Source organism: Candoia aspera, chromosome 17 (genome assembly GCF_035149785.1).
Source record: "Candoia aspera isolate rCanAsp1 chromosome 17, rCanAsp1.hap2, whole genome shotgun sequence".
Lineage (NCBI taxonomy): Eukaryota > Metazoa > Chordata > Lepidosauria > Squamata > Boidae > Candoia > Candoia aspera.
The window spans coordinates 11,776,690-11,801,064 of NC_086169.1; the positions used below are offsets into that span (position 1 = coordinate 11,776,690).

Sequence of the window (24,375 nt, forward strand, 5' to 3'; positions counted from 1 at the left end):
ACACATCCTGGCAGCTGGATATCAAGGCCTTCGTGGCTTGTGTGCCAGTCTGCAGCGTATTTCTTGACTGCTGGTTCCTTTACTGTTGATGGTTCATCCTAAAAGGCAGAAGCTCTCCACCACTTCAATACCTTCATTGCCAATTCTAAGGCCGGTTGTTCTACTTGTTATCCTTAGCTTGGTCATCTTTATATTTAATTTTAGCAGAAAAGATAGCCCTGTTAAAAGTTGATACAATTATCTTAAATTGGAGTTGCCCAAGAAAATTGGTTGGCTTAAAGATGGGGGCAGACAAGAGGTTCATGGAGTCTAAATGCAGTTTGCCCTTTCCTTGAAATGTGGTGCAGCCAAGACTTGGTGCTTCCTTTATGTTTCTGACAGTGGGGTCAGAACACGTTGGGTGAAATCAGATTTTCTTCCCTGGGTTTCCCTGGAGGCACCACTGCAGTTTTTAAAATGAGTTATTTCTAGATAGTTTGGAGTATTTACTTATCTCAGTCCCAGCTGTTTTCAAGAAATCTGTGAACATCTGAGTTAGACCAGTCCAGGTGGGGGGAGGGATTTGAATAGCTTTTAGTGCCAATCGCTCAATGGAACTTCCCTGTGCTTACCTCTGGATTTCCACTGCCAGAAACAGAGGACTGCTGAGGGGTCTTGCCCTCTTCGTGTTCTGCATGTTGTTAACTGTGACAGTGAAAAGAGCCTCTGTCATGGCTCCGATTCTAAACCCAGCGAGTCAGCACTCTTGCTACAGACCAGTTTGGTATACGGGAGAGTCCTTATTGGGCAAGCAACTCAAAGCGCATTAAAGATCCGAGTAACTTGGTGATTCACAAGTGACAGTATAAGTACATTCGTCCCCCTCCCCATCAAAGTCTGGTGCTCCCCTAAAAGCCTTTGGCGCCCTGCTTCCTCCCCCGCCTCGCACCCCCCCGGGGTGAATTCCCTGACAGCCGGATCGCATGCTGTCGGCTGTCCAGGGTGCTGAACTCCATGCCCAAGGGTGGGTGCTTTTACACAGCCTGGTTGCCGTGTTTGTTCCTCCTCACTGCTGTGCTTCCCATTTTATGGCAGGATGGCTCCAGGCCACCTGGTGCATTTCGGGCACTTGCCCCTTTCTGCTGGTGACTTGCTTTTTTATGGCAGGATGGCACGGGGGGGGGGGGTTTTCTGACAGCCTCCATATTGACATGCAGTGTGCCTTCCAATATCAGTTTCAGACGGCCATTGTTTTGCGGGCTCCACCTGTTGTTAGAAACAAAATGCTCCATCTCTTTTGGCCCCAAAGGCATTTCTGATGCCCTGCTCTCATGACATTTGCTATTAATTATTGCACAGAAACATAATTCATGGAGGAAGAGTGTTTTATAGGTTATTAGCAACTACAGGTACTTAGAACATCCAGAATCAGTGGCAGTGTACCTCTAAGTGCCAGGTACTGGGGGCTGCTGTCTTCCCTTGTGGGGATCTAGCTGGCCATGGCTGGAAAAGGATTAGTTGGGCTTCCAGTCTCATCCAGCAACAGGTTTCCCCAGGCCTGTCTAGCTGAAGCTAGAGACCAAATGCTTGGTTCAGAAGAGCTTCATTGCATAGATGCAGAAACAAAGCCACCGCTTCCTCTCCTAAGCATCTCTTAAGGCCTCCCTCTGCTCTTCCTTCCCTTTCAGACCAACATCCCTTTCCTGCAGAACGTGCTTGGCAATAATCAGTTTCTCCATGGCACCGTGGACACCCAGTTCATTGATGAAAACCCAGATCTTTTCCATCTGCGGCCTGGCCAGAACAGAGCTCAGAAGCTGCTCCACTACCTGGGTAGGTTCAGAATCCTGGAGTTGAAAAGGGCACTGAACGGTACCTTCCCCTCTCCACCCCCAATGCTCAATGAAGGAACCCCGTTAGAGCATCCATGAGCAGTGGCTGCCTTTTCTCTACCTGACCACATTCAGTGTTCACATTCACCTTCAGGTTCTTGAGGAGTCCGTATTGGGTCTTGATTGTGGCAGGGATGGAGAAAGGAAGCCAAATGAAGTTGAATCATCTCAGTTACTTCTTAGTAACTGAGATTAGAAACGGAGGTGCGAAAACAAGTTATGGGACTGGAAAAACCTTCCTTTCATCCTGTGAGTGGCAAGCTGGGGCTGCAAGCAGTCCTGTAGTTGACGATCAGGTCACCTCCATTAACCTTTCTTTTTCCTTTCCAGGACATGTCATGGTAAACGGCCCCACCACACCCATCCCTGTGAATGCCCAGCCTGCACCCATTGATCCTGTGGTCCCTTCATTGTCTTTAGGTGAGTTGGTCTCTGAAACATTCCTGATCTCCAGAAGAACCAGTGTGGCCTCCCACAGGCTCCCACTGGCTATCTGGCTGCAGCAAAGGGAAACATGGCTCAGCTTAACTTTCCTCTCTGGCTGTTACTGAGATTCTCTCAGTGCTGTGAACAGGGCTGGACTTCGGAAGACCTCTCCTGTCCTGAGTTCCCTCTTGCCAGGATGCTCTGCAGAAAGTGCTTTGTACCAATGGGACCATTTATTTAGTTAATTACTTACTTACTTGCTGGGGCTCAAAACTACTCAAGTCTCAGGCGACTCTGAGCAGCCTACGTTCCGATGTATGGTAACAGGATTAAAAATAGAGTTAGCACACAGCAGCAGTCCCAATCCACAAGCAATCATTTTTGCAATTGGTTTGATTTGTATAGCCACCCATCTTGCCTAAGTGACTCTGGGTGGCTCACAGCATTGAGAAAATAACAACCAAATAGAAGCAGGTTAAAACAGAGATACAAGTATATAAAAGCCATAAATAAAACCACATTAAAATGAAATAATAGACATCCATTCTCCAGGACAGAGCAAAACCAACTGATTCCCCAAAGGGCCTCTGGAGAAGTCAAGCCTTAATGGCCTTTGGGATGCTCTGCTCTGGGGGAGGGGGGTAACAGAGACTCTGATTTGCATTTGCTTTCCTGGCACCAACAATATAAACCTGAAAAAGCTGTTACCTTTAGGGGAAAGGGAGGAGAGAGTGTTGATGTTTTCCTACTAACGATTAAGACTGCTATTGTACCTAATCATTTTGGCCGGGTGAAGAGGTTGTATTTGATTGTCTCCTTTCACGTGCTTGATGGCAATCACCTGGGGGGAGGAACCTGCCTGGACTTGTTTCACTTCCTCTTTTTCTCTGTGCCGGCATGTAGCAAGCCAGGCTTGCTCTCAATGAGAGCTAAGTCCTTTAAATATGTTTTGCTTTTGTTTTACTTTCTGTAAATAAATTATTTTTATAGAAATGCTTGGTGTGTGACTTTTCTGATCTCTCCTGGGCTAAAGGCTTTCCCAGCATTCTGCCAACAGAGAGAACTACCTGGAGTGACCTAATGAAGAAGTAGCTAGCTGCAACCTATCCTTCCTTCCCTCCCTCCCTCCCCTCTGGAGAGAAAGATGCCACCTTTCCCCATCCCATCCGCTCTTTGGCATCTAGAGTCCTCTGGCCTTGCTCAAACCCTCTGGAGGAAGAAAAGATTCACTCTCCATATGCTCAGGGATTATGGCTATTCTGCAGAAGATGAGAATTTCCCTGAGTCCTAGCGGAGTCTCGTTTTCTCTGGCTGCACTTTCTTGCAAATAAGCTTATTTGATAGGGACTTATTCGATAGGGAAATGGTGCTGCAGACAAACTTCTTTTCTGTGGAGTCCTTGCTGCTCTCTGAGCCTTGTTGTTTTCTTGCAGACGTTTCATTGCCAGACTAGGCAACATCTTCAGGGCGAGAAGGGAGTGGGCCTTGCTCTCTGTTTATATACTGTCCAGCTTGTGTTACGGGGGGTGTTGCTCTCTCCTTGGGAGTTCCTTGATTGGACTGTTGTTTGCTGCTTGGTTGATTCACTGAGTTAATAGTTCCTTGATTAAGGTATAATGTACTGTTTGATTGTTCGTCTGGTGTTAATCCTGGTGTTAATCTTTGCGTATCTGGGTGTTGATTACTGGCGAGGAGGTGCTCTGGACTTTTGGCTTTTCTATTGTCTCTTTTGAATGGTATATAAATGTTGTTTACCTCTATGTTCCTGTTGATGGCTGCTTTGTATGAGTGCCAGGCTTCCAGGAATTCCCTAGCGTTTTTGGATTTGGCTTGGTTTAGGATGCTCACAGTTTCCCAGTTGAAAGTATGGTTGAGTCTGTCTGTGTGCTGTGAGATTAAGGAGTTTTCATCATGTCTTCTGACTGCTAATTGGTGTCCTTGGATGCGCTCTGCTAGTCTTCTGCATGTCTGTCCTCCATAGTGGCTGCTACAGTCCTTACACACCATGCTGTAGATGACTCCTGTTTTTTCTTCTTGGGCTACTGGGTCTTTTGGGTTATTTAAGATGTTTTGAAGAGTTTTAGTTGGTTTATGTGCTACGGTGATGCCGTGTGGTTGTAGCAGTCTGTTGGTGGTTTCTGAGATGTTTATGATGCATGGCAGTGTTATCCTTTTCATAGCTTTGTTGGTTGTTGTAGTGGGTTGAGTGGTCAGACACTTTTTGATGAAGTTGAGGGGGTGTCCATTTTGCTGGAAGATGCTGTATAGGTGATCTGTTTCCCTTTTCTGGTGTTCTGGGTTGCTGCAGTGTGTTAGTGCTCATCCGAATAATGTTCTTACACAGCTTCTCTTCGCTTTGATTGAAACTTCTTTTCATTTTACTCTGTTTACTTTGGCTTGGCTTTCTTTTATCTCTTCCTCCTGCAACCTCTGCTTAATCACAGTGAAAGTCATCTTACCACCTAAGATCTCCACAGCCCCATTACCAAGGAGGATCCAGTCCTGTGTTTCCCTCTTATAAAAATTAGTTGGTTGCTTCCTGGGGAGTCATATCCCATTCAAGGCGGGGTATGGCCATTTAGGGCTGTTCCTCTTCAGCTGCCAGGTGGGTGTCCCTGTCATCCATCCAACCATCCTCTCCTAGGCTGTCCCACCAGAGGCACTGGCAAAAGCTGGAGGACCAACTGCCATTGTGCTGAAGAGACCAAGCATGGGTGCTGGTCAGGCATCCTCTGTGTCAGTCCCCAGGCAGGGCAGAGCAGGGTGTGAGGCCAGGCCTGCTGCTGCTCAGAAGGTGTAACAGCCAGATGCTGGCTGGCTCTGGGGTCTTCAGAGTCTCAGGCCTCTGCGGAGTCTTCCCACCCTACCCTAATGGGGCTCTCTCGGGTAAATTCCAGCTAAGGGTATCCTCCAAGAACAGTAGGAAAAGAAATCCCTGCTTCTGCGCTGGCTGGAGAGTCTCTGCACCCTCTGGGGTGACAGGGGCTTGTGTTGAGCAACAGCCTCCCCGCAGGGCCCTCTCTGCTGCCCCCCGGGCTCCCCAAAGGTTCTTTGTCCCACCTTCCAAGGCAGTGGAGGAGTCCTCCATCGATAGTAGGCAAAAAAGAACTTCCATTTCCCCAAAGTATCGCAATGACCAACTTGAAATGGACGCCTAAAAAAGAGACTGGACAGTTTCCTCCGTCTCTTTCCAAGTCTGGCCTTTTCCCACAAGAAGTATGACCCGAGCACATGTTCACGCCTGCCGCCTATTTTATAGCTGTATCGAGCCCCATGGAAATGAGTGTGCAGGGGGCAGAGTTGCACAGCTATGTAATTTGCAGGCCAGTGAGGTTCATTTTAATTATATTTGATTCCAGCTTTGTATTGCAATGGTTTATTTTCCTTGCTAGTGGCTAATCCCCAACCTAGGACAAGAATTAAGGGAATGAAATAAGGAGGTTTAAATCTTATTAACAGATCTCCAAGACGTTGTTTAATTCTGTGGTTTTTTTTAAGGAGGCCGGAGATCTGAGAAGAGCCAGCTGTAATCTCTGCTTCCTGAAGCTGAAGGAATAGAAGACTTTTTGGGGAGTTACAAATACAAAACTCTCAACAGCTGATAGTTTAATTATGGATATGACAGAATAATTTCTGAGGCTTATCAACTGGTTTTTTTCATTGTCTATCTTCTTTTTTCCCTCTTTTGCTGTTTCTGAGTTTTAGTTTTTGTCTTTAGTATCCCCTTTCCCCCCTTTCTTAAGCAAATGATGTTTTTCAAAAGAAAACTTCATCCTAGATGCTTTTTCAGCTTCCCAGTGGTGGTAGTCTAGCATCCGAGTACCAAACAGACCTGATCCTGAATCAGCCAATCAGCTCTGTGGGGCCACCTGGGGTGGATATTCAAAAGAAATAGATGCAAAGGAAAGGGGGGAGGAGAGTCTTCATGTGTGAAAAGTCTGGATTTCAGTAAGTGGAGGAGCAAGTAAAAATACTATTGCCGACCCAACAAGGACAAAATATGCTTTCCAAAAGCAAAATACAGATTCTTCAAAAAGGCACTTTTAAGTATCTTGATCTCTGTTGAAAGATGACCTCCACCATACATGGTTCTTCTAAGAAATTCCTGGCTTGTCTTGCTGACAACTTTCTCCTCCTAAGGAGGGAGGGAGGAAGGAATATGAGGATCAGCTATCTTCAATTTTATCGTAACAGAAAGAAAAGAGTCGAGAAAGTAAAAACAAAGAAATTGGGCCAACGGCATGCTCTATAACCCTCAGGCTAAAAAAGGATGCTTCCTCACCTACATCATTCCAAAGACCAGAAATACCATTTTGATGAGTCTATGATCTATTGTCACTTTGTACTGACCCACAATTACTCTGGCTGCTCAACAGCACACCATGGACATCCACCAGAAATACCACAGCATGCTTAGAACCACGCTTCCAGGCTTTTGCCCACAGAAGAATCTTCTTTGCTTGAGGTATATCCTGAGATTATTTATTCGTTGGACTGGCAAAGATCCATTTATACGTCAGTAAGAATCCTTGTATTTTGGAAATTGACTGACCACCGCACTGCTCAATATGCTTCTAGCTTCCACCCACCTAGTCCTTGCCTAATACCACACCCTGTAATACAAGGGCATCTCTTCAGGTGCAGCAGGCAGATATGCACAACTGAAGGATTTAAATCATGTATTTCTCAAATTAAGATGACTGCCAGCTGAAAGCTGAAATAGCACATAGTGATTGACTAGTCAAAAGTGTTCATAAGGAGTGAACTGCAAGATTAACCCAGAAAAGCCAGCAGAACAGGTGGCCTTACTGATGGTTCTGACAACACCCAGCCACTAGCTGAGTTAAAAGTCACCACTTGTGAATCCAGCATCCTGACCAGCCACCCCGTTCAGGAAGGGCCAATCCATCAACCTTTGCATCAGGAGAGCCCTCACAAGGCTGCAAGACATTGCTGGCCCTTTTCCCCAACAGCACAAAGTATGACTGGCCACCGCAGGTCTGAGAGAGGTCTTCTCCATGGCCTGGCCTTGGCTAGCAGTTGTAGAATGGGGACCTTGCCTTTCTAGCAAGACTGGTCAGTTGACCTGGTGTAGCCTGGGTGGAATTATTTTAACCCTGTCGATGACTGGCTCCATTCTAAGCCATACTGAGCCCTGTTGGGGTTGGTAGACTGCATCAAGTATGTCCTTTGGGGGATTCTGACAGTAAAATACAGGTAGCCTTCACTTAACAACAGTAACTGGGAGTGCCAACTCTGTCACTAAGTGACGCAATCATAAAGTGCGACATCACGTGACCGCACTGACTTACAACGGCAGTTGTGGCAGTTCCTGTTGCTGTCGTTAAGTGTATCCTGCACGGTCATTAGATGCGACATGCAAGTCACCACTTGCAACCTGCTGGCTTCTTCATTGGCGAACACGTGACCATGTAATTGCGAGCCGGTTGCCAAGCACCTGAATCCTGATCACATGACCACAGGGACACTGCAACAGCTGCAACTACAAGGACCTGTTGTAAGTCTCTTCATTCAGCGCCATCGTAACTTTGAATGGTCACTGAACAAATGGTCACTGAATGAGGACTACCTGTACAGCAATAGGGTGTGGGGTTTTTGTTTTTGTTTTTGTTTTTAGTTTTCTAGGGAGGGTTGACCTCTTTTTTTCCCTAAGTAGTTAGATATAGTTTTCTTCTTTTTTTATATAATAGGTAATTTTTTTTGTAAAGAACGTAGTTACATAGTTATTGTTATTTAGTACGTATGCAATCTTACAAGTTAATAAATAAAGTTTGTAAAGATTTTTTTCCCCAGTAGGTTTCCTGATCTTGTTTTGGTGGTTGTTTTTTGGGAGAGGATGGTTTCCTGGGACAAAACACACATTTGTCCACCTGGATGGACCTCATGTGCAGATCAGCAGAGCTCCCCGCTTTGCCACTGGCTGGTCAGAGCAACAGTTCTGGATCAGAAGGAAAAGACCCAGCCAATCAGTCTAGCCGGTGCAAGCCGGATGTCTAGTCTCTTGCAGTCTGAGTCGAAATGACCAAGAGCAGTCTGGGGAGAGGATAGGAGATTCTCTCCTATGTTCCTATGTTAAAAAATATTAAAATAATTTAAAAAATTATTCTTTAGGAGTTCGATAGATCCAAGAAAAACAATTGCTGGGAGGGTGGGAGTTTGTAGGCAACTCAGCAGATCTTGCCTCAACTGGCACTTCTCCTGTTCCCCATTGATGATCTGTCTTTTTTAATTGTTTGGTTTGTTTGTGTCGAAAACTGGAAGATTGGTATTTATTTGGAAAGCACCCATCTTCCAGGAGACTGATATTCCCACGTTAATGTGAAGCCCCACCTGCCAGATCTAGTCTGCAGAAGCCGGATGTCCAGCCTCTCTTGCAGCCAGAGACAGACAGCAGGTGGGGAAGAGACGTGCTGTTAGCAGGTCCCTGCTCCTGGCCACGTCGCTGCCGGCCAGCCTCTTCACAAAATACTGGTATTTTGAGATCCCACTTCAGCAGCTCAGTGGCTAAGGGCTTTAGGCTCAGGATGGGATAGAGGGACATCATGAGGATAGGTCTTGGTGAGGATGGGCCTTTCTCAGCTAGTCATTCAGGCAAGAGCACTTCGATTAACCTCTAATAACTGTTTTGCGATTGGCTACTGATTGTAAGATAATTAGAACAATTTGCACTTCCTGCTTTTTTATTCCATGTGACTTCCTTCTGCTTGCAATGCCAGGGCATCTGATGAAGGTCCCTGCAGGCTGCAAAAATTGCTGCTTAATGAGTCTCTGAGTCTCTCAAGGGGGCCCAGGACTGTTTGATGCATTTGCTGCAACAGGCTCTGGAATCTTAACGACGTACTGTAATTGCACACTGTAAGAAAAGGAGTTGTTTGCTTGTCTGTTTGTCTGTTTTAAAACTCTTAGATGACTCCATTGGGTTCCATGTTATTGGGAAGGGAGTGAGACTTTCATTACTCGCTTTCCATACCTTGTATACAATTCATCCTCTTTCTGCAACAGGTCAGCCCCCTGCAGGCTTTCGGGATGTCCTTCTCAGTGAGGGCCCTTCAGGCTTCGCCAAGGCTATTCGTCAGCACCAGGGTCTGCTTTTGATGGACACCACCTTCCGAGATGCTCACCAGTCGCTGCTGGCCACTCGTGTTCGCACCCATGACCTGAAGAAGATTGCCCCCTTCGTAGCCCAGAACTTCAGCAGGCTCTTTAGCATCGAGAACTGGGGAGGTGAGAGAGCAGTTTGGATTCTCAAGGGCCCCCAATAAATCTGGGAGCTGCTATGAGGCTTGTGATGAAGTTTTGGGTTGCCTGTTTGATGGCTGGCTGAGGTGGGACTGCCTGTGTGAGTTCTAGTTGGACTTTTGCAACCAAGGGCTCAAGAAGAGGGCCAGCAACTCAAATCTGAAATAAATGGACAGGCTTACCACGCCCACAAATAATCATCACGTATAAGTAATAAAGCTATGAACTTGAAGGAAGACATAGTGACCTTAGTAAATTACTATAAATGGCCAAAAACAGCCAATTAGAACAGTAAATAAAGCAACCAAGTTACCCAAAGGGCTTAAGAATGGCATAAGATGGATATTTTAGTGTTAAGCTGAGGATTTGCCTTCCTGTTACCTTGCCACAGCCTTCTGACAGCATTATATAAACATCAGAGCTATCAGGCCAAGTCAGCGGAATAAAGGACCCCATTTTCTCTGATCAAAGGCTGGGGGTGGGGGGATGGAGTACAGCAACAGCAGCAGGAAAAAAGGGTAACAATAAAGGCAGTAATAGCCAGTCAGGCAGCAGTAGGCATGGGTTGAACACAGTCAGGCAGCAGTAGGCATGGGTTGAACACAGCAGCCAATCATGGTGTGTGGGGGGAGTTCTGTGGTGCCAGACATACCAGTGAGTTCTGCAATGGAGAGGCATTCAGCCAGTTCCTAACCCCGAGCTACATCCATTCTCTTCTGTTGGAACGTATAGCTGAATGTGAGCAGCGTACCGATGGTACCTAATTCTGTGCCAAGTGATGACCTTGCCCAGCAACCTCATGTAGATCTTAAGTAGGAATGGGGGGAGTGTAGAGCACTGACAAACTCCGCAAGGTGGGGCAACTCAACCATCTTCTCAACAACCTTCCTAAAATACTAACCTTGGAGTCAGGATAAAAATGGTTCCAATGGTGGTTTCTTGAGGAGGGCATGAACCAGCACCCATCCCTCAAGGATGCATTCACCACCAGTTGGATCCAATCACACATCATCTTGGGGGAGCTCTTGTCCATTCAGGAGGAACATGGATCTAACACACAGGGGACCCCACATACAACCCTAAGGATCCTGTCCAGCTCCTCAGGACCAACAGGTTCAAGCTCTTCCCAGATGACCAAGCCAGTCGACTCCATAGAATATGTGCCGTCAGGGCTCAGGTCAGAGCAGATCTGTTCTGAGCGACTTTATCCAACAGATGGCCTGAATCGTCTTCACAACAGCTCTGCAGAGGCTCCTCTGTGTGAGGATCGTGGGTTCAGATATCCCAATAGTAAGAAATCTCTCTGGAACCAGTCAGGTCTCAGTAAAGTATTCCTTTATTGTAAGATACAGTGCCCTTTCCATCTAAAGACTCAAGTGAATAAGATCCCCCCGCTTCTCTCCTTTTACTTGCCCCCTGGTTCCCGCCTTTCATTTGAAATTGAATATTTACAACTGCTATTGGTTTACAACATGTTTCCCAGCTGCATTCTTCACTGTCCATTTGCTGATAAGATGTTAGCCACAACAGCTTGGCATCAGAAACGGTCTCCGTTTCTCACACAGCAATTACTCCTCCCCTTCCCTCCTTTACAACTCCTGACAGAGGAGATGGACCAGAAGGGGTTTTTATGGCTTCTGGGCCAAACCTCTGACACTCTGACCCCTTTGTCCAGGAGGGACTGGGTCACCTTGAACAAGCTGCCAGCTCAGCTATTTGCAGATGCAAATGTTTAATTGTTTTGTTGCTCTTACGGCAGCAAAATTCATACTTTTAAAATGATCCACATGTGGTCCCTTCATCCTTATTAAGCCTGCATCTTCACTTCCTTGCATATTCATCACCACAAGCTCAGATTATCTTCATTCAGATCCTTTGCATCTTTCCAGATGAATCTTTCTGATTTTTATAGATCAGTGATATCTGCAGGACTTGAGGGGCTGTTTTGGAGTGGGTGGATTTTGAATCTGCCTGCTGTGCTGACCCTTGAATCAGGCTAGAAGTTAGGCTCTCCAGGCATGAGGGTCTGTGGCATGTAGAACTGGTGGATTAAAGGGGTTTAGGCAGGGCTTTTGCCATGAGAGTGGCAGCACTGGTGGTGTGAGAGAACTGATCTTGGCCCTGTGGCTCAGGCTGAGGCCAGGGCTGGACCACTCAACCAAAGACTGGTCATCAGACTTGCTGCTGTGCCAGTTGAGAACCATTTGTGTTTTGGAGTTGCCATAAAAGAAAATACACTCTGCCCTCCCTTTTTTATTATTCTTTTTGATCACTAAGAGATTATCTGGGGTGGTGGTTCCAGCTCTAGGATTCCAAACGAGCTGGGGAGATCTTGTCCCCAAGATCTTGCTGATGCGCCTCTCCCTCTCTCACCCAGGTGCCACCTTTGACGTTGCCATGCGCTTCCTGTACGAGTGCCCCTGGCGCCGGCTGCAGGAGCTGCGTGAGCTCATCCCCAACATCCCATTCCAGATGCTGCTGAGGGGGGCAAACGCCGTGGGCTACACCAACTACCCGGACAACTCTGTCTTCAAGTAGGCATGCAACTTATTGTGGGCTTTAATCGGGTGCTTGACGGGAGGCAGGGAGCACACCGTTTGCCTTCCAGTCTTCTCTTCTCAGACCCTGTCCTTCCTCTTGGAGATTTCTACGCTGGCTTCCAGCTTTATTGTTGCACTTGTGAAGGCAGTAACATTAATGCAATAATGAACAGCCTCATGTGGTGCAGAGGGGCAGGCAGCAGCGTTGCACTTGAAACTCTCCCCACAACCCGCGTTCGATCCCAGCAGAAGCTGGATTCTCTCTCGGGCAGCTGGCTCAGGTCAACTCAGCCCTCCATCCTTCCGAGGCCAGCTTGCTGGGGGAAGGGTAATTATGACTGGGAAGGCCATGGCAAACCACCCTGCTCTATAGTCTGCCAAAAAACGTTGCAAAAGCGGCATCCCCCCAGAGGGTCAGACGTGACTCGGTGCTTACACAGGGGACCTTTTGCACAAAGGCAGTAAATCTAATTTTTTCTCAAAAAGCTAAGCTAGGTTGGAAGCTGAATTCTTGGGGTGGGGGGGGGGTGTTGGTTGGTGTTGACTTTCTTCTCTGCCTTTCTGCCAAAACCCTGGATGTGGCTGGCATTCTACGGAACCCAGAGCTCCACAGCTTCCACTGAGAAACTTCTGTTTTTGCTGCTTCAGACCCTTTGCTCCCTCCTGGAAGTCCAGCTGCCTGTACTCTACTTGGAGGGCAGGCTCAGTCCCAGCTTCCCGCGCTGGGCTCCAGACCGTCCGCTCTGGCAGTGGGAGGGGAGGCCCAGCTGGCCGTGAGGCAGTCCCGGGTCTGGCGGACAGGACTTCGGTGGTCTCAGCACCGTCTGTACTTCTGCAGGTTCTGCCAGATGGCCAGAGAGAACGGGATGGACATCTTCCGCGTCTTTGACTCCCTCAACTACCTTCCAAACATGCTGCTGGGGATGGAGGCAGCCGGGCAGGCTGGGGGCGTGGTGGAGGCGGCCATCTCCTACACGGGGGACGTGGCGGATGCCAGCCGGACCAAGTACACCTTGGATTACTACATTAGTCTGGCCGAGGAGCTGGTCAGAGCCGGGACTCACATCTTGGCCATCAAAGTAGGGAGGATGGGGAGTGCTGTGTCCACATGCTGTCGTTGTGCCCAGTGCGGGGGTGTGTGTGTGTGTGTCCGTTATAATCATCCCTCGCGGCGGTGTGGGAGGTTACCTGTGACTTGGGGCTGAAAAGGAAAAGGCCGAGGGAGTGGCAATCCTTGGTCTCCTGGCTCAGCTCCGGAAGGGAGCCAGACCGCCCTCCCTACTTCATCCTGGAGGGGTGTTGGGCATCCCAGCGCCATCCCTCGGCTTCAGGGGACGTTGGCTGTGCGTAAGCAGGGGCTCAACTCAACTCCGTCACATCTGCGGCTTCTGCCACCGTTTCCTTTTCCTCCTCGTCTGCTTGTGCATCATTTGCTGCACCCAGAGCGCCCACCCTCACCCCCTTTCTCTTGCAGGACATGGCCGGGGTCTTGAAACCGCAGGCCTCCTCCATGCTTGTGGGGGCGCTGCGCAAGCACTTCCCCGACGTCCCGCTGCACATTCACACCCATGACACTTCGGGTGCCGGTGTGGCTTCCATGCTGGCTTGTGCTGCTGCCGGGGCTGACATTGTGGATGTCGCAGTGGATGCCATGTCTGGGATGACTTCCCAACCAAGCATGGGAGCAATGGTGGCTTGTACCCGTGGAACAGAGCACGATACAGGTCTGAAACTAGGGGAAGAAGCATTAGAGAAAGGGGTGCTTGTTCATCTGCTGTCTCCTGCCCCACAACAGGACTGAAGAAATGTGAGGTGGGGGCCGGTGGGCTCCAGGTTGGCAGCTGCGTCTGCTCCACTGGCAGCCCAGGCTAGTCTGCAGCCAGGATTCAACCCCACCCCGTCCGGTCTGAAGGTTGCAGCAGGAGAATCCAGGTCAGGCCCCGAGTTGCTTTGAGCAATTATAAAACCATAATTCCACAAAGGTTGCTGTGATTTTAAATATTTATATATTTAAGGAATTGGGCCAGTCAGTCCAAATGAACCCACAGCAGCTTCCCACAACCTTTAAAATCAGAATAAAACTGCATTGTAAAAAGATCATTAAGCAAGAAGAAAAGGGGGGGGGGCTTTTTAGTGGCTAAAACAATCAGCCCCTATCCAGGGTAGTGAAATGAGGGTTGTCCCCTTCCCTTTAAAGGCTCGGTGGCATCTTGGGGAAGCCCTTCCCCAGCCCAGAGATGCCACTTCCAGCCTGTTCTGCCCTCAGCTAATCCCTGGCCAGCCTTTGTAGCCTGAGGAGGAAAGCAGTGCTACAGGGAAACAAATCAGCTTCGCATTAAAGCTAGAGTGTTAGTAATTTTATGGGGGGTTGATAGTAGCAAAATTCTCCCACTGAAAACAAGCAGCAGCTTTTTCTTCATCAGTGCAGATGCTGGATTATTACTGCAGCGTGACAGCACCTTCTTACTTTAAGAGAGAGAACATACTGTATTTTGTATTGTATTTGGGGGATCCTTTGTCAGAAATTTATGGGATTGATTTCATCCCTTGAAATAACACAAGTCAAACCTACGGGAAAGGCATATTTGGGGGGGCGGGAATCTCAGGTTCTGCACCTTTTGCACTCCTATGAAAAGGACCTTGGAATAGTAGTTAATTGCAAACTGGACAGGAATCAGCAGCGTAATGTGTCTGCCAAAAACAGCAAATGAATTTTAGTCTTCATCAACAGAAGCATAATGTTCAAGTCATCAGAAGTAATTGTTTCCCTTTATTCTATTTTGGTCAGACCCCACCTTGAGGATTGTGTCCACTTCTGGGAAGCACATCTTAAGTTTCAGAGGCCCTGGAGCAGGTTCAGAGAAGGGCAAGAGAGAGGATAGAGCTTGAAGGAGCTGCATGTTTAGCCTTGGGAAAAAACAATTAAGGAGGACATAGCAGCACTCTTCAAATGTCAAAGGGAGTCATTAGAAGATGGTCAACACCTGTTCCCCCTTCTGCGTGCAGGACTTGGAATAATGGATTTAAGTTTCAGGAAGGCAGATTCCCATTGAATGTTAGAAAAAACTTCTGCAAAGTAAGCAGTTGGAGAAGGGAAGCAGCAGACTGGGTGGGTTCCCGTTTCCCTGTTACTGTAGGTGCGTAAAGGGGGAAGCCAGAGAGCTAATCCTGGATGCTGTCGTTTTGGTTCCTGCCCTGCACAGGGGGTTGGACTCCATGGCCTCGAGGGCCCCACCTGCCTCTAGGATTCTCAGCAGCTGTTCTCCATTTCTGTCCTGCACACAGAGCTTTCTTCTGTGTGGCCTTCTGTGACGTAAAATCCTCAGTCTTTGTAGCGTTACTTCCTGTATTTGTTTACCTGCAAAGGAAAGTTATTTCTTCCTGGGGGAGAAGGGAGTTTGGGCTACTCTGGCCTTTCTGGCTGTTTGGTGAGCTGCCTGAACTGCTTCCCAGACCTTTGGCCAGCTGGGCTTCCTGTTATTCTCCAAGGGGAGCGGGGGCTCCTCAGAAGTCAAGTCAAAGGCTCCCTCCCCCCATTTTATCCTCACACCCCCCTGTGAGCATCTATGGCTCCTTAGAGGAAAGGGAAATGGGAAATCCTGGGTGCTTGGCAGCTGCACTTTGTTCTGCCCAGAGTTTGAGCTGGGATCAGGTGCGTCCTCCAGCAGCAGGGGGGTGAGGCTCCCTGCTCTTGGGTTGATGGGAAGGGCGCTCTCCCCGCCCCAGGCATCCCGATGGAGAAAGTCTTTGACTACAGCGAATACTGGGAGGTGGCTCGGGGTCTATACGCTGCCTTTGACTGCACGGCCACCATGAAGTCTGGCAATGCGGACGTCTACGAGAACGAGATCCCTGGCGGTCAGTACACCAACCTACATTTCCAGGCCCACAGCATGGGGCTGGGCCACAAGTTCAAGGAGGTGAAGAAAGCCTACGTGGAAGCCAACAAGCTGCTTGGCGACCTCATCAAGGTAAGCTTGCCAGCCCCGACCCTGCTGCTCACAGGGTGGACGTCACAGACTTGGGTGCGCAAAGGCAGTTCTCAAAGAGGGAGCGGTCATGCAGGTCTAAACTACTAGCCGCAGTTTCCAAGATGGCAGTGAGTGCTTGTGGCCCACAAAATACTTTCTTAAACTGTTCAGGAGTAGGTAGGTACTGTATAGGTAGATATTTGAACAAAAGCAGCCTGCTTTGTTTGAAAGTGGGCATTTAAATTAAGTAGGTATAGTACAGGAGCCTCGTGTGGCGCAGAGTAGTAGGCGGCAGGATTGTAACCGAAAACTCTCCCACGACCCGAGTTTGATCCCAGCGGAAGGTAGATTCTCGGGTAGCCGGCTCAGGTCGACTCAGCCTCCCATCCTTCCGAGGTCGGTAAAATTGGTTGGTAAAACCACCCAGAGTCCCTCTTTTGGGGGAGATGGGCGGTAACAAAATTTGAATAATAAATAATGAAATAAATAAAAATGAGTACCCAGCTTGCTGGGGAAGGTGACGACTGGGGAAAGCAATGGCAAACCACCCCGCTATAGTCTGCCAAGAAAACATTGCGAAAGCGACAGCCCTCCAAAGGGTCAGACATGACTCGGTGCTTGCACAGGGGACCTTTCACTTTTCAGGTATAGTACAGTTTCCAGAATATTTGGAAGTAAAGCTTATCCAGAAATCTTTGTTAACATTCTTTTCCTTCTAGATAACTGAGCCTAAGCATTATGCAGTGAGAGGGAGAATGGGTCCACGTGTTGGTTAATAACATGTTTAGCAAGCTGCATCATTGGCTGAAATTTGCCAAGGGCTCCAGGCCTCCTTATTGGTTGCCAGTCCCTATTTTAAAGGCTCTTAAAGGCCACAGAGCTCAGACAAAGTTTCTGCACCAACCCTTGGGAGGGTGACTTTCCTGGCCAAAGCAGTTTATTATGTAAAACCAAAGCTTGCTGCAGCCAGCATCTGATTCTTCTTCTGAGCAGACAACCCGTTCCAAGACAAGGTGGTAGCTGCTGAGGACGTTGGATTCCCTACCCCCAGCCTGGCCCTCCCCAAGGTGGCATCATCCTGCCCCCGAAGGATCAGTTTGCCTTGTCCTGGCTTTGTGCCTCAATGGCAGTTGGTGCTGGAGGCTCTGGCTCCTTCTGTGGAGCTGAGCTTGGGGAGAGGCACCTGAGGGTGGACCAAGCTTCTGCCCAAGTGGGCTTGTGTGCCTCTACCGTGACTCCGCTCTGCCTCAGCTGTTGCTCAGTGAGTCTCCTCCTTGCTCCCCTGGACAGGTGACACCCTCCTCGAAGATTGTGGGTGACCTAGCTCAGTTCATGGTCCAGAACAACCTGACGCGGGCAGATGTTGAGGCTCAGGCAGATGAGCTCTCCTTTCCCCTCTCCGTGGTGGAGTTCCTGCAAGGCTACATTGGCATCCCCCACGGGGGCTTCCCAGAACCCTTCCGCTCCCAGGTAGGAAGAAGGACCCTCCTGGCCTCCAAGGAACCCGTAGAAATTGTGGGGAGAGTGGAGGGGAGGTAAACCTGCAACTCTCTTGTCTTAGCTTTATACAGAAGATTTATTATTGGGGTTCTGTTCACTGCATTTTGGGGTTACCCCCATATCAGAGACTTGGAGCACATTACTCTGCTATTCGCCAAACTTTTCTTGGAGAGAAATACTGCTAAAGGGTATTCTGGCATGGTTAAAACTTAGGAAAACCAAGGCTTTCAGATACCCTCTGCCCCTCCCCCCGCACACCTTGATTCCTGCTCGGGGCAGTTGAATAGGTGGTCAGATGAGTCAGATTTATCCTTGAAGAAGAAGGAAGAGATGCTGACTTCCCACTTGGGAGCCCAAATTTCCCATTCCCTGGATAGGACCACTTCTGTGGGGCTGAGTTCTTTGACCTTTCCTAGGTGCTGAAAGATCTGCCACGTTTGGAGGGCCGCCCTGGGGCCTCTCTGCCCCCTCTAGATTTTACAAGATTGGAGCAGGAATTGTGTGAAAAGCATGAAGAGATTACACCAGAAGATGTCCTCTCTGCTGCCATGTATCCCAAGGTCTTTGATGAGTTCAAGGACTTCACAGCCACTTTTGGACCTGTTGAATGTCTCAATACCCGCCTCTTCCTGGAGGGACCCAAGATAGCAGAGGAGTTTGAGGTGAGATCGAGAGCGCGGGAAGCATTTAGACAGTCCTTGCGTCAGAAGATAAGACTGAAGTTTGGTAGAAATGCCAGGAGTTCAACCCTCTGTTCCTAGGCAGTAGCAAATGAACTCTTATGCAAACTGGCAATGAACGGGGAACGAGGATCAGTTTGGGGTTATTCTGCAACTGAAAGAGTATCAGACAACTGCTTGATGTTTCATTCATTCATTCATTCATTCATTCATTAAAGGTATTTAGCCACCCATCTCATATATGTGACTCATGGTTAGGGTTAGTCTCTGACAGCCTCTTCCATTTCACAGATTGCAAGTAGCACAGGGTGGGAAAGAAACAGACTTTGCAGAGCCCCATCATGGAAAATGGCACTGAATCGCCAGTCCGTGGGCTAGCAGCTCCAGACTTGCCATTCGGTCTTCCCATGTGTTAATCCAGGAGCACAGCGGAGGACTTTTCCGCTTGCACAAGGCTCTGAGCATTGCCCAAGGCTTGGTCATCCCCAGGCTGTTTTCAAGGAACCCTTGGACCTTAGTGATGCTGCCTTACAGTGCTTGAGTGAGGGGCTGCAAAGGAACCGCCTGTCACCCTCTTCTCCCTCCCCCATGCCCTCACAGGTAGAGCTGGAACGGGGGAAGATCCTGCACATCAAGGCCCTTGCCCTGGGAGACTTAAATCGGGCTGGCCAAAGGGAAGTCTTCTTTGAACTGAATGGGCAGCTGCGCTCCATCCTGGTCAAGGACACCAAGGCCATGAAGGTAACGAGACGAGCTCGAAGTAAGCCACAGAGAAGAGCGCATGGGGGTGAAAGGGACAGGGAAGCTGGGTCTGGAAGCTGACTTCCTTGCAGAGCCAGAGGGCAACTTGGTCTGAGGAATTTGCTTAGCGTACGTTTGATTTTGCTTTACAAATCTATCCACCTTCTCCTTTAAAATCTTATGACTCACAGTATAAATCATAATCCCACTAATGGTTGTTGTTTATTCGTTCAGTTGCTTCCGACTCTTTGTGACTTCATGGACCAGCCCATGCCAGAGCTTCCTGTCAGTCGTCAACACCCCCAGCTCCCCCAGGGACGAGTCCGTCACCTCTAGAATATCATCCATCCACCTTGCCCTTGGTCGGCCCCTCTTCCTTTTGCCCTCCACTCTCCCTAGCATCAGCATCTTCTCCGGGGTGTCCTGTCTTCTCATTATGTGGCCAAAGTATTTCAGTTTTGCCTTTAATTTCATTCCCTCAAGTGAGCAGTCTGGCTTTATTTCCTGGATGATGGACTGGTTTGATCTTCTTGCAGTCCAAGGCACCCTCAGAATTTTCCTCCAACACCACAGTTCAAAAGCATCAATCTTCCTTCTCTCAGCCTTCCTTATGGTCCAGCTCTTGCAGCCATATGTTAATACGGGGAACACCATTGCTTTAACTATGCGGACCTTTGTTGTCAGTGTGATGTCTCTGCTCTTAACTATTTTATTGAGATTTGTCATTGCTCTTCTCCCAAGGATTAAGTGTCTTCTGATTTCCTGACTGCAGTCAGCATCTGCAGTAATCTTTGCACCTAGAAATACAAAGCCTTTCACTGCTTCTACATTTTCTCCCTCTATTTGCCAGTTATCAATCAGGCTGGTTGCCATAATCTTGGTTTTTTTGAGGTTTAGCTGCAAGCCAGCTTTTGCACTTTCTTCTTTCACCTTCATCATAAGGCTCCTCAGTTCCTCTTCGCTTTCAGCCATCAAAGTGGTATCATCTGCATATCTGAGATTGTTAATGTTTCTTCCAGCAATTTTAATTCCAGCCTTGGAATCCTCAAGCCCAGCATGTCGCATGATGTGTTCTACGTACAAGTTGAATAGGTAGGGTGAGAGTATACATCCCTGCCGTACTCCTTTCCCAATCTTAAACCAGTCCGTTGTTCCGTGGTCTGTTCTGACTGTTGCTACTTGGTCATTATACAGATTCTTCAGGAGGCAGACAAGATGACTTGGTATCCCCATACCACTAAGAACTTGCCACAATTTGTTATGGTCCACACAGTCAAAGGCTTTAGAATAGTCAATAAAACAGAAATAGATGTTTTTCTGAAACTCCCTGGCTTTTTCCATTATCCATTGGATATTGGCAATTTGGTCCCTAGTTCCTCTGCCTTTTCTAAACCCAGCTTGTACATCTGGCAATTCTCGCTCCATGAATTGCTGAAGTCTACCTTGCAGGACCTTGAGCATTACCTTACTGGCATGTGAAATGAGTGCCACTGTTCGATAGTTTGAACATTCTTTAGTGTTTCCCTTTTTTGGTATGGGGAGATAAGTTGATTTTTTCCAGTCTGATGGCCATTCTTGTGTTTTCCAAATTTGCTGGCATATAGCATGCATTACTTTGACAGCATCATCTTGCAAGATTTTGAACAGTTCAGCTGGGATGCCGTCGTCTCCTGCTGCCTTGTTGTTAGCGATGCTTCTTAAGGCCCATTCAACCTCACTCTTCAGGATGTCTGGCTCTAGCTCACCGACCACACCATCAAAGCTATCCCCGATATTGTTATCCTTCCTATACAGGTCTTCTGTATATTCTTGCCACCTTTTCTTGATCTCTTCTTCTTCTGTTAGGTCCTTGCCATCTTTGTTTTTGATCATACCCGTTTTTGCCTGGAATTTACCTCCGATGTTTCTAATTTTCTGGAAGAGGTCTCTTGTCCTTCCTATTCTATTGTCTTCTTCCACTTCCACTCATTGCTTGTTTAAAAATAATTCCTTATCTCTCCTGGCTAACCTCTGGAATTTTGCATTTAATTGGGCATATCTCCCCCTATCACTGTTGCCTTTTGCTTTCCTTCTTTCTTGGGCTGCTTCTAGTGTCTCAGCAGACAGCCATTTTGCCTTCTTGGTTCTCTCTTTCTTTGGGATGTATTTTGTTGCCGCCTCCTGAACAATGTTGCGAACTTCTGTCCAGAGTTCTTCCGGGACCCTATCTACTAAGTCCAGCCCCTTAAATCGATTCTTTACCTCCACTGCATATTCCTGAGGGATATTAGTGAGCTCATATCTAGCTGATCTGTGGGTCTTCCCTAATTTCTTTAGTCTGATCCTAAATTGTGCAAGAAGAAGTTCGTGATCAGAACTACAGTCAGCTCCAGGTCTTGTTTTTACCGACTGTATAGATGACCGCCACCTTTGGCTGCAAAGGATGTAGTCAATCTGATTTCGGTGTTGTCCATCTGGGGAAGTCCATGTATAAAGCCGTCTCTTAGGTTGTTGGAAGAGAGTGTTCGTTATGCAGAGTGAGTTGTCTTGGCAAAATTCTATCAGCCTATGTCCTGCTTCATTTTGTTCTCCCAGGCCATGCTTACCTGTAATTCCAGGTGTCATTTGACTGCCCACCTTAGCATTCCAGTCTCCTGTGATGAAAATAACATCTCTTTTAGGCGTGTTGTCCAGTAGGTGCTGCAGATCCTCATAGAACTGCTCTACTTCAGCTTCTTCAGCATCTGTGGTTGGGGCGTATATTTGGATCACTGTGATGTTAGATGGCTTGCCCTGAATTCGAATTGAGATCATTCTATCATTTTTTGGATTGTATCCAAGCACTGCTTTAGCCACTTGACTATTAATTATGAAGGCTACTCCATTTCTTCTGTGGTCCTCTTGTCCACAGTAGTAGATCTGGTGGTCATTTGATGTGAAGTGGCCCATTCCAGTCCATTTCAGTTTGCTGATGCCCAAAATGTCTATCTTTAATCTTGGCATCTCACCAATAACCACATCCAATTTGCCCTGGCTCATAGATCTGACATTCCAGGTTCCAATGGCGTGTTGATCCTTAGAACATCGGATTTGCCATTCACCACCAGCACCGTCGGCCGCTAGCCGTCCTTCCGGCTTTGAGCTAGCTGCGTCATCACGTCTGGGGCTAGTTGAGCTCATCCTCTGTTCCTCCCCAGTAGCATTTTGACCATCTTCCGACCTGGGGGTCTCATCTTCTGATGGTATACCGACATATCTCTGGTTGTACTGATCCATTTAGTTTTCATGGCAAGAATACTGGGGTGGGTTGCCATTATCTTCCCCAGGGATCGCATTTCAACTGACCTCTCTGTCATGACCTTCCCGTCTTGGGTGGCCCTTCACGGTTTAGCTCATGGGATCATTGAGGTGCTCAAGCTCCAGCACCACGACAAGGTAACGATCCTTTGCTGAAGAATCCCACTAATAGGAAATGCCAATAGCCATCACTTGCAGATACTGAGCCACTAGGCACGAAAATACAGTTTTTAGTAATAAATGATATTTAGGCTAATTACAAATGCCAATAGCCACAACACGTTCTATTATGACTCTTGTCATCCAATGCAGCATCTTGTTTCCAGCGCGGCCCCTGTCTCTGCAAGAGGCTTCTGAAGCAGACGGCCCCTTGGTGTTCTGTGTGGGGCAGGAAGCAATCTTGGGAAGCTGTGGGTGCCACCTCTACCCTTAACTTTTTCCTTCCTCCCTGCCAGGAGATGCATTTCCACCCCAAAGCCCTGAAGGACGTCAAAGGGCAAGTGGGGGCTCCCATGCCTGGAAAAGTCATTGACATCAAAGTGCAGGAAGGAGCGCTCATCGAGAAGGGACAGCCGCTGTGTGTCCTGAGTGCAATGAAGATGGAAACAGTGGTCAACTCGCCCTTGACAGGCACAATCAAGAAGATTTATGCCAAGCCAGAGATGAGCTTAGAAGGGGATGATCTGATCCTGGAGATTGAGTAGCCTACCTCCCCGCGACCACAAAAGCCGCTGCTGCTTCTGATGAACCTGTAGGACTACCAGGAGGGTCACCTGCAAGTTTCCCTGCTATTATCGCTGGACCCCCCTCCTCTCTTCTCCCCTCCTCTGCTGAAGTTCCCGGGAGGAGCAGGGGTGGGCTTGAGGAGGGGGAGGGAAAGAAGGACCCAGTTGCTTTTCTTCCCCCATGAGGATGGATACGTGGTCTTCCCTCTTCTCCTGGCAAACGAGCTGAGTGAGAAGGGAACTGTTGTTGCCACGTGCAGCCAAACCCCTTTCTCTCTCGCTTCCCCTTTTCCTGGAGACTGTGAACCAGGTTGGTAGTGAAGGGACAGCTTCTTTTCCTGGGCCTGCTTTTCCCTCTTCCCTGCTGCCACTTCTGCCTGCCTCCTTCCCTTCCTCTCCTTCCCCGGCCCTCATGGAGGATAACTTTGGCTTCAATACCAGCTTTCTTTATGGAAGAGGAGAGGTCCCCCCTTCCTTCATCCGCCCCCCTTCTGCTTCAGTTGCCAAACCAAAGAAGGCTGGTTGTGCCCAAGTTTAAATGGGCTGCCTCTTTGTGATGTACAAGCAAGCTAAGCTTGAGTGCTGTCTAAAGGCGGTTTGGAGGTGGTGGGGCTGTGATCCCTCCTTCCACCCCTGGAGGAGGAGGCACCACAGAATCATAGTTTTCTTATTGCCAATTATTGGACCAATAACCTGGGCAGAGCCAGAAGAACCAGGCCTGAGAATTGTGGAGTGATGTAATTATGGGTGGATACGTGGGCAAAACACGGGAAGTGCAAAACCCTTACTTGAAGTCCATGAAATGAAATGAAATAATGAAATGAAATGAAATAATGAAATGAAATGAAATGAAATGAAATGAAATGGGTCTGTCTCTTGTATGTGTATCTGTATACATGTCTTAACATTCATTCATTCTTCTTCAGCCACCCAATAATAAAAGTTCTCCTTTATGAGTTCTATAAAAACCTACAAACAAAAACGAACATGGGAAGAGCTCAGCAGAAAACATGAACAGGAATTGTCATGAGTGAGGATGGCAAGCAGGGGGCTCCCATCCAGGCTGTAAAGCACATGCGTAGTACTGAGGAATTAGGTGGCCATTCAAAGAGACACAGATCGGGCCCGCCTTAGTCTTTGGGGTTTATATGTCTGGGTTTTCCCACGCTTCTTCAGTTTGTTAGGATTCTCTGTTATGTAGCAGTAATAAAACACTAGAGACCTACTCCTTGTCTCAGCGTGGTTCCTGGCTGTTAGGACAGGAATAGTGCAGGTAGTCCTCACTTAACGTACACTTCTTCAGGGGTACTTAAGACGGGTCCCCATAGTTGCGGCTGTCACAGCGTCCCCACAGTCATGTGATCATGATTTGGGTGCTCAGTGAC

General features: G+C 48.1%; 1 protein-coding gene across 3 annotated transcripts in view; it reads left to right on the forward strand.

Annotated features, from left to right (window-relative positions):
- The window catches only part of PC (pyruvate carboxylase), a 174,285-nt gene extending 150,113 nt beyond the window's left edge, over nucleotides 1–24,172 (forward strand). For 2 of the 3 annotated variants that reach the window (XM_063317251.1, XM_063317250.1), the window contains 11 exons: nucleotides 1,668–1,812; nucleotides 2,202–2,291; nucleotides 9,321–9,542; nucleotides 11,935–12,091; nucleotides 12,936–13,176; nucleotides 13,572–13,821; nucleotides 15,824–16,068; nucleotides 17,359–17,538; nucleotides 17,985–18,230; nucleotides 18,849–18,989; nucleotides 22,721–24,171. In XM_063317251.1, the coding sequence (XP_063173321.1) occupies nucleotides 1,668–1,812; nucleotides 2,202–2,291; nucleotides 9,321–9,542; nucleotides 11,935–12,091; nucleotides 12,936–13,176; nucleotides 13,572–13,821; nucleotides 15,824–16,068; nucleotides 17,359–17,538; nucleotides 17,985–18,230; nucleotides 18,849–18,989; nucleotides 22,721–22,969 (2,166 nt within the window). In that variant the 3' untranslated portion in view covers nucleotides 22,970–24,171. Of the gene's footprint in view, nucleotides 1–1,667; nucleotides 1,813–2,201; nucleotides 2,292–9,320; nucleotides 9,543–11,934; nucleotides 12,092–12,935; nucleotides 13,177–13,571; nucleotides 13,822–15,823; nucleotides 16,069–17,358; nucleotides 17,539–17,984; nucleotides 18,231–18,848; nucleotides 18,990–22,720 lie in introns of all 3 variants that reach the window. The other variant, XM_063317252.1, reaches the window with a different exon arrangement.
- The last annotated feature ends 203 nt before the right edge of the window (nucleotides 24,173–24,375 follow it).